Here is a 17,242-nt window from a genome sequence, read left to right as displayed (position 1 = left end):
GCCGAGCCAACGGAGGGATTACGTATACCATCCTTAATCAATCTTGCCACGCCGAATTTAACGGCCGCGACAACGGGAGAAAATAGTGAGTAACACTGACCGCCCGCGCGCGGGTGACTCACTGTTTGTTTCGCGCCGAAATTCTCTCTCCTCGCGGAATCTCCGGCGGGATCTTCTTCACGAAGGGAAACTCGAGCGGAGGGAAAGGGTCACTTCCGGTAGGAAGAGGTTTAACGGGACGACTCCGCTCACTCTCGCGGAGCGGCCTCGCGCGCGTAGTACCCGGAGTGTGGATGTACTCGCGCGCATACGTGCGCGTTCGTTGTTGCGTCACATCGAGGAAGTCGATGACCCACCTCCACCTCCTCTTCCTCTTCCTTCCTCTCTCCGCCGCTTCGCCTCTTCTCTCTTTTTGCAACGAGCGCGCGCACATCGCCGTTGTGTGTGCTCCGCCGAGTAAACCTTTGGCTACATCCGCGTACCTTCCGCTTTTTTTCTAAGCGGGCGTGTGCCTTGAGGAGGAAAAATTCGTGAATGAATTTTGCCACGCGGTTCGCTAGCAGAGAGCGATCGAGAAAAAGAGAAAAATAGAGAGAGAGAGAGAGAGAGAGAAAGTAGATCATCGCCGCATTATTACGTGCACTGTAAGGTGCGGTTGAAAAATGAAAATATGAAGGATACGAGATTTTCCTGGAAATTTGCGCACGACTGCCAAGTACTCGATCACTCGATACTCGATTTTTTATCAATTAATATATGAGATCGTATATGTATATAACGCAATTATTTTCGGTCTTGAAACGCAGCCTTTAAAATGAAGGAAAACAGCAGTGTCGGAAATTAATTATCACAATTAATATCGATGTTATCAAGTATTTATAAGAACCTCGCATTCCGAGATATTGTGAAAATCTTTTAATTCTGTTTAAAGAAGATAATTATTATTAATTACCAATATTCATAGATTTTGTCGAAAATATTTATAATATTTGAGATGTGATCGAAATGACAGCTATTGCTACCATTATCACTAAATCATTAAGTTAATTGATATTGATGTGGCATTTAAACCATATTTATATGGTAAATTACATGATCAAGCTGCGAGGCGCGTTTTCATATTACTATCTTTAGGCGATTAGTCAGAGTTATGATGCTTATATTCTCCACGACCTGTCCTTTATCCTGTATTGTCGTAGAATTGCGTTCTCACGATGGGGATTCTTCCGTGAAGGGGCCGCAAGGGGATTCAGCCCCTCGTCGGTGATCCGACTCGGCGGTGTGGTTATTCATAAGGTCGATATCGGGGCGAGACTCGACTGTCGCATGCAAATCGAGCGGAAGTCAACGACGAGGCGATACGACGTCTCTAACCATCAAGTCTTTTGCTCCTCTCATCGAGAGAAGGCGAGGGGGTTGAAGAAATTCGAGGGAGAGAGGACGGTGGTAGAAAGCACGGGAACGGCTCTATTAAAACTCCTCGGCCTTCCCGTTTAACACTCGTCCTATCGTCGTTGCTGCTTCGTTTCGAATCTGGACGGTAGAACAGTTGTCGAAAATTAATTCAAAGATTCCACCGAAATTTCTCGCGCGTCAATTGCTGTTTTCCTTTTTCGCGCGAAGTGTAGGGAAAAACACGTTCGGTCTGCGCGACGAGAATTAATGCTCGCGGAGTGATCCTGACGATTGAATATCGCGCGTAATGTCGCGAATGATTCGTCTATCAAGGCTGCCGAAGAGGTACACGAATAAAAATGCGACGTCATGCCGCGTCACGTCGTCGACCCGCAGGTTTACGACGAGGAGGCTCGACGAGGAGGAGGGGGAGTACACGTTCCTGTGTACTCGAGCAACTTTATCTCTCTCGCGTTATAAATGACACACCCGAACGATTTGTTATCCGGATAACCTTTCGCAGTAATTATACGAGGGAGAATTTAATATCGCGCGGATCCGAATCGGAGCATGTCTCGCGCATAGCGCGCGCGCGCGCTAAACAGCCGGTTACGTTAACGTTGATGTTGGATTACCGGAGCTAGCCGCGAATGGTAAATGGCGCGTACGTGTTTCCCTCGGACCGCGACGTAACGCGAGAGCGAGGGGCCGCTTGTTCGGCCGGGCCGGCGCCCGATTATGTAAGCGTTAATTAATTAATTATCGGAGGATGTTAATCGCCGTCGATCGGCTCCCGCGATAATTTCGCGGCGGCGGCTGTGAACGCCTGGCTCCCGCCCGGCAACGGGGGACAATGATATTAGCGATACGCGAAATAATGGCTCTCTTATGAAAATCGTCTCCGCTACCGCGTCGCCGCCTCCTCGCGCGCGTCCGGTAATTGCTTCAAACACGTATAATTACTGGCAAAGCCGCGCTGCTCGCCGCCAGGGTCTCGCGCTGATGAAGGGGCGCGCAAATTAGCGGAAAGGGCCCCGATGTAAATGAGCCGTTTAAGCATTCACCGCATCGCCGTGCCGTAGTAAAAACGCGCAGGAAGAGAGAGAGATAGATACAGAAAGAAAGAAAGAGAGAGAGAGAGAGAGAGAACCCTTGCCGCCGCCGCCGTCCACGTTGCGTCCTGGCCACTTAACACTCCCGCCGCGGGTTCAAGGCCAACGAACTCGGACCGACCTCCCCCCGCCTCCTTCGGCCGTGTCGGGGGTTTAGGGCTTTGCGCCTCTGTAAACGTCATCGGGTGACCCAGTTTGCATAAGCCCGCCGTAGGCCTCGCGCCGTACATGCACGCGATTCCGAGCTGGCGCGATCCGACCAACCCTTCTCGCGAGCCCGGCGCAACGCTTTTATTATTCACGAGGGCGGCAGCGATGGAGCGCGCGGCGTCATCAACGGAGTTTCGGAGGAGTCATCTGTTTTTTCTTCCCGCGATCGAGGCAGCTCTACACGAAGAGAATTTTCTCTTAAAATTTTACTCAAAAGTATAGCAAAATTCCTCGAGATCATACATTATCCCACAATTATCAGATTTCGAGGGTAAATTTTAAGAGAGAGACTCTCTCCGTGTAGGAGTTACGTCGTCGTCGACTGTTCAATCAAGCGATGGGCCACTTTATTTTAGGAGACTTTTATTAGGCTGCGATACTTACGATGCTAGTTAACTTTTTCAGCGGGAGAATCGCTTCTTGAGAAAACGAGGAGGAAGGCGAGGGTCGCGAGGGTGGGGTTGAGATATATTTTTCGCATTCATGGAGCGCATGAAAATTGCATCCGGCAAAGTAATACGGTAAACGAGCGTCGGCCAATAACGCTGTTGAAATTAATAATGCAACGGAACGGCGAAATATCAAGCTTCAATTTGCGGTCGGCATTGAATTCTGCGAAATTCTCTAATATTAACTAACCATGCAACGATCTTTATAACTTTGTCCCGGTGCATCAGTAATCGAAGCCGCGGCGATCGTCCTCCCCTCCCCCCTCCCTTCGATGGTTTACCGATCGATGGGTGATGGACACACACGCGATGCACGTTTCCTGCATGGAAGGCGGCGGCACACAGAGGGGGGAACGAAAGAATCATCGAATATAACCGGAGACGCCGCGAAGGCGTACGACCTTCGCCTGGGTATCGATTAACCGGCGGGTTAAGCTCAATGCCAGGCCGAAAGCGATCCCGCCGCACGTCGTACGTCTGTCAATCTGGGTTGCTGTCGGATTTGACGAGCGCGGCGTGCTTAGGGGAGGCGACGAGAGCCCCTTTTGCGAATTTCTTTTCCCAAACGTTGCCCTGAGAGAAATTTCCACTCCCCTCGGTGGTTAGGTAAGGTAATTATTTATCTATCTGCGTAACATGATTTATTAGATTTTGCTCGTCGCGAACTGAATGACGATCGGGATGCTTGAAAAAGTTGAAATTGAGAGCCGGGCTGAAACTTTCCGCTCGCGTCATTATAAAACGAGCGTATCAGGAGTTAAGGCCGCGCATTCGACGTCCAGCGTTTCGTCGCTCTTCAAATTTTGAAGTCGTTAGAGCTTCGCTCGTACGCTCGTTGATTTTAGACACTTTAATCTTAACGTCGCGAACTGCATCCAACTCCCTGCGTTGGCTGCTTATTTTTTCACTTTATCGCTACTCGGTCCATAAAAAAGGAGTCTGCATTCGGAACCGTCTCACCTATTAATTTATTCCGACAGCGGCGAAAAGGCGGAGGAGGAGGGGGGGGGGGGAGGAGTGAAGGGAGGAGAGGCGACGGGTTACAGCAAAGTCCGTGTTTTCCAGCGGGAAACTTTTCACTCGGTAGAAACGTATAATTCACTTTTGCGCACGGACGGGATTTTTGTTGAAAACCGCGCAAAAGGGCAGCGCACGAGGCGGTGGCCTGAGGTATTTTCAGGAACCGTTCGAATTTTCAGCCCTAAAGAGAGCAAGCAGCGGGCATGCAATATTTATGCCCCGCGAAGCTAGATATACACGTGTGTGTTTAAAAATATCACACGCTCGTGTGTGTGTGTGTGTGTATGTGTGTTTGGTATGGCCGCTGAACTTTTTAAAATTTCATGCATTGCTTATAGCTGCGTATGCGGCCGCATTTTACATTCGGTAAAGTATTTAACGACACGGTGAATAATTACCGAGTCGCGTAATGTTCGCTAAATTCCTGGCGATTCCGCACTGCAAGCGGCAATGAGTAAGTCGGCTATCCGTTACCTTCCTGCATTCTTTCAAAGATTGTAATACCTGAATTCGCTACTTTCGCTAGTAAGGAGAGTGTTTCAAAATTTATTTCTCAAGAGAGCTCCGAAGGCATTTTCGTGGCAATTTAATTACATAATTTATTCCGTTAATTCAGTCCACTTAGTATTTTTCCGTGCGCATATTATAAATTCGTATGGAATATTTTTACCCGGTAAAAATATTACGGCAAGTTCACTTTTGATATTTCAGTACCTCTTTTCACAACGTATATAATTCAATTCACGGTCCGTTTCATTCGCGATTGCTCCATCGGAAAAATTTCTGCTTTCTTTCTAATCCTCAAACGCGGCTGTGTGCGCGCGTGTGTATCTACGTATGTGGCTCCATCGTAGAGCCATGTTTGCGCGAACATTTTTACCCGAGAGCACGCCGCTCTTGATCCGGATATACAGGAATTGTACCGCATCGCCCCGTCGCGATACGTGTCGTTTCTTTTACGATGCACTTGCGGCGAACCACGTGCAACGGCGTTGAATTTGCAACCTCGTTCGCGACGTGCGCAGCGGGTCAGAAACCATCAAGACTCAAAGTGCTCAAAAGAGTATGTGAGAGAGAGAGAGAGAGGAGGTAGGGAGGAAGCGAGACAGAGAGAGAGTTATCCAGCAGCCTCCTCGAGAAGTTTCCGAAGTCGGGATAACTTTCGACTCCGACCAACGTAGAAGGGAGAACTCCTGAGAATATCGCGTCGTCGTGCTGCGCAGCCCGTTAATAACTAGCCGTGTTGACGTGTGCCACGGTCCTGGCCGACTTTGTGCATCGTCACTCGTTGGCCCGAGACGACGACGACGAGGAGAGCGCACTATGCACCTGTCGGGCGAATGAGCCTCGCACGTAATTCTCTTACACGACGTAAACGAGCGCGATAGAAACGCTTGTGTGACTTCCGCCGTGAATTATTTCCGAGATTTATCTTATCGGATTTTTAAGCAGATACAATTTCAAAACATACGTTATGAAATACGTTTATTTTCCACGCGAGAGAGAGAGAACGCATTTTTCTTCGTCCCTAAAAAGTATCTCCATTTTTCTTACGACACGAATTCAAAGATTAGACGAGGCCAGGGTACCCAAGCGTTCCCAATAGATAGGGATCCATTTCTCCGTCGAATACACGCCGGGCCTCGTTCGTTTCGCGATTTTACGCTCGCCCGGAATGTCCCCGTCGACAAAAATCGAACCGTACGACGCGACGACGGCGGCGGGACGTTTCGCAATTGCGGGCGGGGACGAGCCCCGGCCAAGCGGAATGGAGATGCAAAGCCGCTCCAGATACGTTTGGATAAGCTCGAAGGAGCAAGCCGGCGGTTTAGCGGCGACGGCGGCGGCGGCGGTTTATGCAAGTCGATTCCGCATCGCGGGGCGTCCCCGGAGTACGCCGGCAAACTGGGTCGTCGCCATGCGCCGCGCCGCGCCGGCCGGTGGCACATGTCGGCTCACGTTTTTCCCTCGCATCCCTCCCGCGTGTACGTACGTACGCCGCAGCCAGCCTGCCCCCATCCCTTCGGCCTGTGACATTCCCCGTTTCTCTCGTTTGGCACAAAAGACTCGGGGGTCTCGCCGACCGTATGACGCTATTACGTATTCTTCTTGCACGTACGTCCCACCCGCCCGAAAACGAACGCGGGCACGTAACGCTCTCTTCTTTAATTTCGGAATCGAATTATTTTAGAGAAGTCGACAACCCTCTCCCCCTCTCTCCCTCGCATGAGCGCTGTTTTTGCGACCTTATCGTGGTCTCTCTTGGAACAAACATCATCTCGTTATCAGAAAACAAATTGGATGGGACGGCAGGTTTTTCAGTGAATAAGAAAAACTGTTTGATAGTTTTATTTGGCTTTATTTTACTCTTTTATTGATGAAGGGGAGCATTTTGTCTTGTGCTTTTATTGCACTGTTTATGTAATATATATATATAACAAAGCCGTCACGCGTAGCCTCGCTTCTTCTGCGCTTGACAACGTAAAAAAAAAGCGAGGGTTTTTTTACAGGTAAACTCGAATACCCTGCCGATAAATGCGAGTTGCCCTTTGTCGGCGCAAGCTTCTTTAACGTCTATCATGTTTTAAAATTGAAAAAAAAAAAATAATGCTCGCCCTTTTGTTTAAGGGTAATGTGTCAGGTTGTTCCTTATGTAAATCAAGTGAGTCGTGAAGTGAAGTGCAGTTAGGAAAATTAGAAAAAGACATCGTTAATTAATATAACAATAATGTAACAGTCGTCTCCTCTTTTCATTAAAGATAAAGTAAGCTGACGTATTTATAAGTTTTAGAAATGGAACGGAAATGTATCTCTCCTCCCCTTTTTTACATAATTGTAGATCGCGTTCGGTAGACAATATAGAACGATAATTATACGTTACGCTCTTCCGCGGGCGGGGAGAGAAGGGGTTGCGTTCGCCGGGTCTTCTCTCTTGATTTTATGCACTTGTTTCGCGTTTCGCCTACGTTCTCCTCGTCGTCAGCTCGCCGCTCATCGTACTTTCCTGCGGATGCAAATTAAGCGTTATACAGCCAAGTAATTCCCTATCATCAGTCGGCCCGAGCAACAATGAAAGGTATTGCTTAACATAACGTTGTACGCGAGGAGGCAATCGGTTACCTGGAAGTGACTCAGAAATTTCGTAGTGGCACCACGGGAAAATCTGGGTCACGCTGACGATTTACGTTTCTCGGCTGCGCTAAAGTAATTTTCAAGCGCCTGTGTGTTATCCGCAACCTTAAGGAGGAGTGACACCGCTTAAAGTGACATCAGGATGCACGTTACGGTGTTTCAATCAGCAGCGAAGTGTTGGAAAACTTGAGGGGGAAAAAAATGCTTATTTTTACTACACCGAGAAAAAAGTTGTTAATTCGACTAAATTTTATCCAACTTGATTAAATTTCTCGAGTTCATGTACTTTCAGTTTTAATTTAAATTTAATCAAGTTGAAAGAATTAAGAATCAAATTAACAAATTTTTTCCCCTCGGCGCAGCATGACCTACAATCAAAATGTTAGTCGTTTTACCGAGGGCCCTTTTGTCGCGGCCCGAAATTAGCCAAGTTTTGTAATTGCGGCGTGACATTTTGCGATATTTGATCGGAGGAATCCAATCCACGCTACCAGCTGGAGTTCCCAGCTGCGGTTAATTAATTTCGAAATGCAAATGTTGGTCCGAAACGATGTTTCTTCTTAACGTGGCAGGTGACATCGTGGATGCCGATATTTCGATACAAAGCAGCACGCTGTCAAAAACCTCTCAATAATCCATTCAATAGTTAAAAAGAATCGGCGTTGTACCTGCTGCTGCTGCTGCTGCTGCTACTATTGATAGTCGCGATAATAAAAACGTTCGCGCTTTTGCAAATCATCACGCTTCCATATCGTGAATGTGTCAAAATTAAGTGAATTACACACTAGCGGCATCGACATTTCGAAATTACGACGGGACTCCTCGTCGACGCTGAGACTCTGGAGCTTAATTTAGGATTCATTCCCGTGTAGTACATGTGATGGGAGATATTTTCTCGTTCGTTTCGCCGATATAAGCATTCTAATCGATGATTTCGTCCGCCGGGAATGGGGAGACGTGATGGAAACGCGCTTTTAAATAGCAGCTCCTGCAATTCGCGCGTTAGGCTCTCTCTTCCTCGCATTATCATTATTATTGCGCGGCGCTACGTGGAAGAGACCAGAGGGTGTGGGTCGTAGATCTGTCGAGGATGACTTATCGCCACCATCGGCGGACTCTATCTGCGTCATCGCGCGATAGCGCGGCGCATAAACAATTGGGCGTATCGCGCCAATAAAACCGCGCGCGTTGCATCGCGCCTGCCGGTTGCAACAATGAAGGCGAAACGCGCAATCGATCGTATCGAATGTCGGATATTAGTAGGCGTAATTAACACATGCTGGGATCGTCGGGGCGATGATACTATAAAAAGGAACGTCTTGCTTATCCGTCCGCCGGATACGAGTGAATTTTTCATCGATCGCGCGGAAAATAAACCTTCGCCCGGAATATAAGAAGAAACGAAGTACTTAATCGACGATATTTACGAGGTTCGGCGCGGCGAGTCTCGATTTTTATTCCCGGAACGCGTCATCCCCTCGTCATCGCAAATAACGCAGCCTCGCCGCCAAGTAAAATCGCCTTGCCCTCGGGGATATCGGCGTCGGCGACGTCTGGTCTTGCTTGCGGGGACCTAATTTCGGGAACGAGGCCGATCGGCATAATGCGTCACGATTCCCTCGCGGATCTCATCTCTCTCTCTATCTCTCTCTATCGAGATGCGGCGGGCAAGGAGGTGGGCGAAGGTGCGCGACGACGTGGAACGAAAGACAAAGTCGGGCGGAGAGGCAAGGTGGTCCAACCAGATCCTTCTTGGTCAAACAGGTGCGTCCTGGCGTGTGCCGGCTAACTATATACGCCTTAATAATACGTGGACGCGGATCCGTTCACGGCCGGCCGGCACGCACACATTAACATAAACACAGGTCGCGCGATAGACACGGGTCGATCGATATGCATGTAATACGGAGCGACGATTGGCCCCGTTCGAATATCCCTACGTCGAACTTGCTACGTCTCGCGATAGCTTTCGTGGCACTTTCTCCGGGAATGGTCCGGGGCGAAGAGCGTAAATATAAATAAATAATTCCGAACTCCGGGCCGCGAGTTGGCGATTTTTCCATAATTCTCTCTCGGTGCTGTTTGATAAATATTTACCCTTCTTTTTACACCCGTGTGTACTCGAAAAGCAGTAACGCAAGTAGAAATTGTTAATTTCATTTAGTTTTTCCAGACCTGTTTGTATAATCCCGCGTTTCGTATTAAAAGCCTCATATTTGTAATCCGGGATAATTACGGTGGCTAAATATTGCATCGGAATCGTTTCTGCGTCGTGCAAACTTTATGAAATGGCACACGCATTCTACCGGGACTGGTTTGAAAACGTATTTGTATAAAAATTGCGAGTCACCGTGCCGTGCATCAATTTGATGTACGATTCACGTTGACAATTTGAATATTAATGTTTCGCGTTGCTTTAATTAACAATCCGCGCCGGCGGATTTCAAAGCGCCTTTCTTGAACGGCGATTTACTTTCGATCGGGCGTTCAACGCGCGCCCTTCCTTGATGCATATCGTGTCGGACGTAGTCAATCATGTTCGAGCGTGTTATCTCCCGGTGTATTCGCACCCTCGCGCGAGCAGCGCGAGCGAGCCGCGCCGTAAAAGCAAGGGAGGTTAAGGGAAAGGGTAATGAGGTAAGGGAAACCCAGCGGGAGCCTCTCAAGGATGCTCGAGCTGCGCGTCGAGCAGGCGGCAAACACGTAGGAAAGACGAAGGCCCTTACCCGGTGCATCAAAGTGCCACTTATGCGCTCTCGTCGGCCGTGTGTGTTGCATCTCGCGGCGTGACGCGGCACGACGACACGCGGCCTCGGATTCGGAGGTGGCCCGCGCGGAGGACGTGCGCACCCTTTCACCTTCCCCGGTGCTGCGTCGCGTCGCGACAATATTTGCGTCTTCGACGAACCTGTCGCTTTTTGTTTTCAAAGGGAAAGGGAGAGAGAGAGCGAGAAAACGCTCACCCGTAATTATCGTTATCGCTCGCCATCGCGCGATGCACCGACGGTCGGCCGGGTCGGTTATTCATCGTCGCGTCGGCTCGCTCCGGAGAGCGATACATCATCGCCCCGGCGCGTGCAAAGCGTTTTATCGTTACGAGCCGGCGATCGTCCTGAAAATCCTCGGGAAATCGATGTAACGAGATAGGAGGAGAACGGACCTGAGTCCCCCCCTCGGTCTTGGAACAAGTTTCTCGAGAGATAAGGAACGCGTTGCGAGACGTATGTAAAATGAGGTGAGAATGTGAGGCGGAGATTGAACAATTTCGGAGCGTCGGAATATGACGTGGGGGAAAAAGAGTTCTTTTTATAAAAGTAAATCTGCAGAATGCATGGACTTTGCAATAATAATTTACTCCGAACTGCTCCGAATGTTATTTAAAGGTCTGAGGAACGCGTTTCGAAAGCGCAGTTAACAGATTTTACGTTCCCGATTTATTCGCCTCAATTTACCCGCCTCGCCCCCTTCGCTGCGCCGCAGGTGTAGGCTCTAACTCGCGTAATCTATCAGGTGAATAGTCGGTATAAACCGAGGCTAGTTAAACAAGCAATCGCCGCGCGCCGCCGTGCCGATCATCGATGAACCTAGTCTTCATTGAACGCATTAATTCGAGCCGCGTTTGGTCACGTCGCGGCTCGGATTCCACGATAAACTTCCGCTCCCGATCGTAAAGATCGGCGGAGAGCGAGAGAGAAGGGGGGGCGAGAGCCGCAATGAAATACGAGGGGTACCGCGGTAGGGGCCGTGGAGCAAATGTAGAAATCCAAGTCGCTATAAACGCTATATCGGCACACTATGCGCGAATGCGCGTCGCAGAAACATAATATTCTCTTACGCGCAATAAACAGCGAGGTAACGGAGGAGAGGGGAGAGACTGACGCTCGTCAAGCGATATTTTTCTCGTGACTTCGTTTCGATTATCGCTCGGGCGAAATTAAATCGATTTTCCATCGGTCTCGAAACTAAAAAGTCCACACGAGGCGTCCAGAATCACATTCCTCGTGATGTCCCTGTATTTCGTTCCACACGCGAGCCGAAACGGGCGCGCGCGAGAGGGGCCGTCGATAAATCCCGGGGTGAGAAGGGTTTCCCCTGGCAACCTAAACGCGCATAAATCTCTCAATCGAGCCGAGTTTCCCGAAGTAAGTTCCCCGCTTCCGGAGGGAGGGTTCCTTCAGTCCCGTCGACGGCGCATTCGCGCGATACCACGAGCGGACTTGACGTAGCGGCATCTCGGCGCTCGCATCGTCGACCTCGCGTCGCGTAAGGGCCCCTGTCGTCGGGCCCCGCGGTATCGCACGAGAGAAGGGGCAAGAAGAAGAAGAAACAGGCAGGAGGAGAAGGAGGAGGAGGAGGGAGAGGGGTACGGCGCGTAACAAAGCCAAGCACGGTGTGCTGCACGGTGCGCAGGTGAAGCGACCGTCTGCTCCGCCAAGCTGCGCATTCGCGCGCGCAGGGGCCCCTCTCGTCGGGCGCGCGTGTTCCGGGGCCCGTTTACCGTGCCACCCGGCAGCGCGAGCGAGCAACGGAGCGACGAGCAACAGAGCGAGCGAGCGAGCGAGCGAGCGGCAGCGACGCGCCGCGCCAGTAGTAAGCAGAAAATCGTGCCGCCGGCCGACTAGTAGAAGAAGGGGCCCCTTTCGTGCTCGTCGACTCAGTCAACCGACGCGCGTCGCTAGGACCGTACGCGCCGTATACGAGGCTCGCGCCAGCCATCGTGATTTGAAACCTTCTTTCTCTTCGCCGCCGGTCGCATCAGAGCCGCCGACTGGGGTTATTGTTGTGCCGGGGAGCCCCTCGCGAACCAGTTCCAGACTCCCGAAGTCTGCGAGTGCGGGAAGAAGAAGAAGAAGAACAGGAGGAGGAGGAGGAGGAAGAAGCTTCGCAAAGTTTCATTAATTTCTACTTGGGAAATCTCTCCGCACGCAGCGACGTGGATTCCCGAGGTTGCCCTTCCCGCTATAAGCGCCGATCGATCCGGGGCGGCAAAGTTGGAGTGTGAAAAGGAGGTGGGAACTTTCAACAGGGGAAGGTTTTCACTTCGTTCTCCTCCCCCCTCTCCCCCCCCCCCTATCGATTGCGTAATACGCGGCGGGAAAAAAGCGACGACGCCGTCGTGCCTCGTGTGTGACGTTGTGTGACATTTAAACCCGGGTGTTGCGATTTGCGAGGCTCGCGCCGCTATCGATCGGCCACGCGAGTGTCAAGTGTCCGCGGGGGCTGCTGCTCGATTTGTTTGACCGGATCGTCATCGGGCGGCGGTGGCGGCGGCGGCGGGCGGGCAGGCGGGGGTGCCGCACGCTTGAATTAATCAACGCGCGTGTCATCGCGCGAGCCTCTGACGCTCATTTAAATTCTACTCGCCGTTGAAATGTTGACGAGAGCGTGGGGGGATTACGCGCCGACAAAGTTGCGTTGCGCGGTATCGATCGGGCGTTGAGTTTCAAAACGAGGTTCAACTGACGCGCTCGCGCGTCGTCCCCATTGGCTCGCGATGAAGTGTATCGCGTGACGTTCTTCATAAAGCCGCCGTCGTTTTCGTTCCGTTCTCCTCCGGGCGCGCGTATATTTATCACCCGCTGTCGTCAGCGAAGTTATCACCGTCTCATTAAAATTACTTTCGTGCGATCAATTGTACCGCGCCGCCGTCGCCCGCGCGACGTTGACGAGAAATTACGCGGAAATCTGCGTCATCGATCCGGCGGATTCGGTTTCGAAACGAGGTCCCACCCGGAGGAGGAGGAGAAGGAAGAGCGGCACAAAGGAGAATTCCTCCTCCCCCTCGCCCCCCCCTGCGTCCGTCGCATTCCCGCCTCGGCGATATTGAGTCGATAACGCGATCTATATACATATATATCGCGCGTGAGAAGCGAGAAATTTGCAATTAGAATTTTCTAGACTTGGCGAAACGCAGAACAATCGCGGCGCCGCGTGAGCGTAAGCGAATGAAGCTACGAGTCACGCCACGTGTGTCGTGGAATCGATCATTTCGGAGCGTCGCCGGAAGTTCCTACGAGGTTGGGGGGAGAGTAGCGATCCGGGGGTTCACGGACGCGCCGTGATTTTCCACGGTCGCGTCGGTGATGCCTCGTTGAAGAAGAGCACTTCGTGGGTCAACGACAATTGGTTTCTTCCTCCCTATAGAATAATTAACCAACGGGGAGAGGAGGAACGGTTCGGCGACTGGTGGTACACGTGTCGCCAACGCACTCGTTTTCTTCACGAGGCGTCGTCGTCCAGAAAAGAGGAGGGCACACGTCAAAAGTACAGGTGTGTGTGTGTGTGAATGCGCGAGTGTACATAGATGACCCCGAGGAGGATCCTTCCCAGTCGGATTCCACCGGGGTCTGGGTCAGTGTCGCGCTCACGTGTCGCGCTCGCGAGCCTCGAGGGAGAAGGGGGAGGGGGGGGCGTGTTGGCGCTTCCGGCGCTAAAACGCGAAGGACGCTCATCCCCCCGTAGACCTTGAGGGAGAGCCCTCTCTTCTGTCTCTTTCGCGCTTCCTTTCCGAAGTTAATCTCAACTTTTCGAGCGGGACGCAAGTTTTAACGAAACGCGCGCCAAAGTTCGCGCGCCCCGGAGCCTCGCAATTTTGCGACCTTGAGAGATTTCTTCGCACGCCGACACCTGCCCTCGCCGGTGCCGACGACGACGTGGATATCGAGCGCACGGACTCGCTCGACTTTTCGATAAGCGTGGGATAGTTAGTTTTGGGTTCCCGATTGGTTCGAACCTCGGCGATTTGACGTCTCGCAGCCTTGAAGGAAAACCTTCCGCTCCGGTTTTTACTCGCGCGACCTCGCGCGCTGGCTGGAGTGTCTCGGATTCGTTCCTCGCGCGCGTGCGGGTTTTCAATGTCCCTCCCGGATAATGTGAGCTTTGTGTGTTTACAAGTGCGCTGAATGCCACGCTTGTGCGGACGTCACGCGGCTATCTCTCTCGGCGATATCTCCCGAGATGGAGTCAGTTTCACATGCTGCCGCATTGTGAAACTATATACAATAAGTACAGTTAATCCAATTTTCGTCAGCGGGAAGAAAATATCTCTTAAAGATGGTGTGGTGCTCCGTCTCGTAAAACAGAATCGGTGCGGGAGTTTGATCGGAAGAGGCTCGGATCTCGGGGAATCCCCGTTTCAACTCGAAAATCGCGAGTGCGACGTTTGACCGTGTAGGCGAATATCTCGCGGGAGGTCGGGTGCATCTTGGACGATGATAGCGCGTAGACGAGCGGCGCGAGTAACATGGCAGGGCAGCAGCATCATCGGCGGCGACGGCAACCAACGTGGGCGGATAACTCACGTTGAACAGTAGGTTCGAGCTACTTCAGGCCGACGTCAGTTATCTTCCGTTATCATCAGGTGCGCAACATCGAGTCGCAGCGCGCGCTCTCGCTCTCGGCTGTTCGATTCGCTCGATCCGTCTGATCGATCGCACGCGCGCACGGGGAGAGAGCTCTCGGAGATAACTCGACGATGAATTTACGGTGCATTGTTGCGTGCGGTGTGCATTGCACGCGGGGTCGACCCGACGACGTCAACATTGTTACGCGCCTGGCAAATCTCGAATCTCGGCTCGATCCGCTTGAGCACGCTCGCTGACGACGAGAGCAGCGACGGTCGTTCCCCCGTCGTTCTTCTGATCGTTTTACGGAAATCGGCGGTTGATGCCCCTCCGTCCGATCTCTCTAGATAACGTTAATTCACACCGATTGTCCGGCGCGGCCTTTTCGTTCGGGCGTTTTTATATTTTGTTTGGACGTCGGGTGAGAACTTCCAGAGGTGCGCAGACTTTCACGTTGAGGAGAGATTTTTAAGTGAGGTCGACTCGACTCGACGGGAACATCACGATTATTGACACACGTGTGCTAACGAGATACGCAACGGCCTCGTGATACTTCGGTGCTAATTATTTTCCGACATCGGGAGCGTCGATTGTTGCGCGCGCGTGTGTTGCGTCATTCGCGATTGATCGCAGTTGTCCACCACGAGCGGAGTCCACCAATCGAGTTGACAATCGCTGCCGGATTGCAGGCGCGGACGAATATTGATAATTAGGCGGCGCGGAAGGCTGCCGGATAATTTCATGCTCATTGTTGAAATACAGCCATGAATAATAAGTGGCCGGGTGCGCAATTATACAGTCGTTTATTGAAATTGATCGAGTGACTTTTGATCGGGGATATAAATTATTTAACGACACGAAGGCAATATCATTGCGAACACGCTTCTCGTCGCTCGCGAACGAAAAGTGCGGAAATATACAAAGAAGAAGAGAGCGACACAATTATCCTATACTTATTAAAATGATTTATATTTCTGTAATGTGAACAAAATGGCAGTTTTTAGTATTTAAAACGCTGACTTGAAAGCGAGATCTTTTACCCACACGAGGAGCACCGCACACTTGTCTCTCTCTCTCTCGCCGGAATTATTTCCGGTTGCCGCAACAATTTCTTGCGTGGCCTCGTAATAACGTCGAAACACGCGCTCCTCGACATTAGACGAGCATGGTGGTAAAATAATGGCGATAAAATACGACGCCCCATAACTGCGGACGATGTGTGCGTGTATGTGTGCGTGTGTGCGCGCGCGCTGATGTGCCTACCCGCCCCGTGCGTTCAACCCTCTGTATCTCGAATTTAACGCCGCGCACCCTCCGCTCGCTTTCACAGCCGCAAACTCGTCCGGGCTCTTCCTTTCTCTTTCTCTCTCTCTCTCTCTCTCTCTCTCCCTCTCGCTCGAGTCCCTTTCCCATGACATGCGTTGTGTGCATGCGTGCACACGTTGCGTGTACGCCATTGTTTACGCAATGCCGGTCGATCCGCGCGCTCTGCTCTTCCACCTCTTCCTTTCATCGCTACTTCCTCTGCTCTCCCCCTCTCGTCGCGGCAAGCAGGTCATTGAATTTCTAAAGGCGAATTTCTCGGTCGCGCCACGACAGACGATCCCCGGTGTAGCCGAAAGGCCACGTCGTTGCGTCGAACGGCAAAGCCGCCGCTGCTACCCGACATCTTCGTCAACCTACCCGAATTTCACTCCTCGCCTTGTCTCGAAGTCGTTAACCGCAGACTTTCCCCGGCGAGCTGCACGATACTCCGCGGGTCACGATGATTACAAGCCTTCACCTCGCCATGTGCTCGTATTCTTAAATGCTCGTATAAAAAAAAAAAAGTTATATGGACCTCTTTAGGAGGTTGTCTCTCCTTCCAAGAGAGCAGGTATAACGTTTAAGAGCGAACAAGAGATTTAACTGTACATTGTACTCGAGTCTCTTTTATTCTTCCATTGTGAGAAGACATAAAAGGAAGGCGGAAGAATGTTTGCGTCGAATTGACTCGGCGCGACGCGACTTAATTTGGGATGTTTAGACAGCTTATCTATGCGTGCGCATTAATTATTCGTTTGTAAGCTTTAACGTAATGCATGCGCGACCGCGTACGTTGGTAGTTAGACAATGGCGTTAATTGATCCCGTCTAATTTTGCTAATTTTGCCGTTCTTCTTTTTTTCTGTTGCAGAGCGCCAGCACACCGCCAGCAGACTGTCTGCGTAAGTACACTAATCGACCTAAAAACTTTCATGTCGGACATTTTCTTAAACGTGGCCTTTTCGCCACGCGAAGCGTCCCATAAGTAATTTTATCTGCCCTCGTTATCTCGCGCGTATTCAAAAGAATTTTTTTTTCTTTTTTTTTTCAAGAGAGCGCGCGGATGGTTAATTATGTATTCGAGTCGAGTAATTGATAATTTTTTTCTGCGCGATTCGTTTTCTTAATATCGCGGCGCTTGAACTGGTAATATCGTAGTCGCTCCGGGAACAAACCGCGCGGATATGATGGAATAATAATAATAAAAAAAAAGACCAACTGCACAGGGTGCGTCGGCAAACATACCGGTTACATTGTAAACCGGTAAAGTTTACTGC

The 17,242-nt window shown here is 50.9% G+C and overlaps 1 protein-coding gene across 2 annotated transcripts in view; it reads left to right on the top strand.

The window, feature by feature from the left end:
• Window positions 1-17,242, top strand: part of LOC105830530 (AF4/FMR2 family member lilli) — a 152,463-nt gene that overhangs the window by 112,564 nt on the left and 22,657 nt on the right. For both annotated transcript variants that reach the window (XM_036291590.1, XM_036291591.1), the window contains exon 7: window positions 16,837-16,867. In XM_036291590.1, coding sequence (XP_036147483.1) covers window positions 16,837-16,867 — 31 coding nt within the window. The remainder of the gene's footprint in view (window positions 1-16,836; window positions 16,868-17,242) is intronic.

The sequence above is a fragment of the Monomorium pharaonis genome, chromosome 8 (genome assembly GCF_013373865.1).
Source record: "Monomorium pharaonis isolate MP-MQ-018 chromosome 8, ASM1337386v2, whole genome shotgun sequence".
Lineage (NCBI taxonomy): Eukaryota > Metazoa > Arthropoda > Insecta > Hymenoptera > Formicidae > Monomorium > Monomorium pharaonis.
This window is presented reverse-complemented; position numbering and strand designations above follow the sequence as displayed.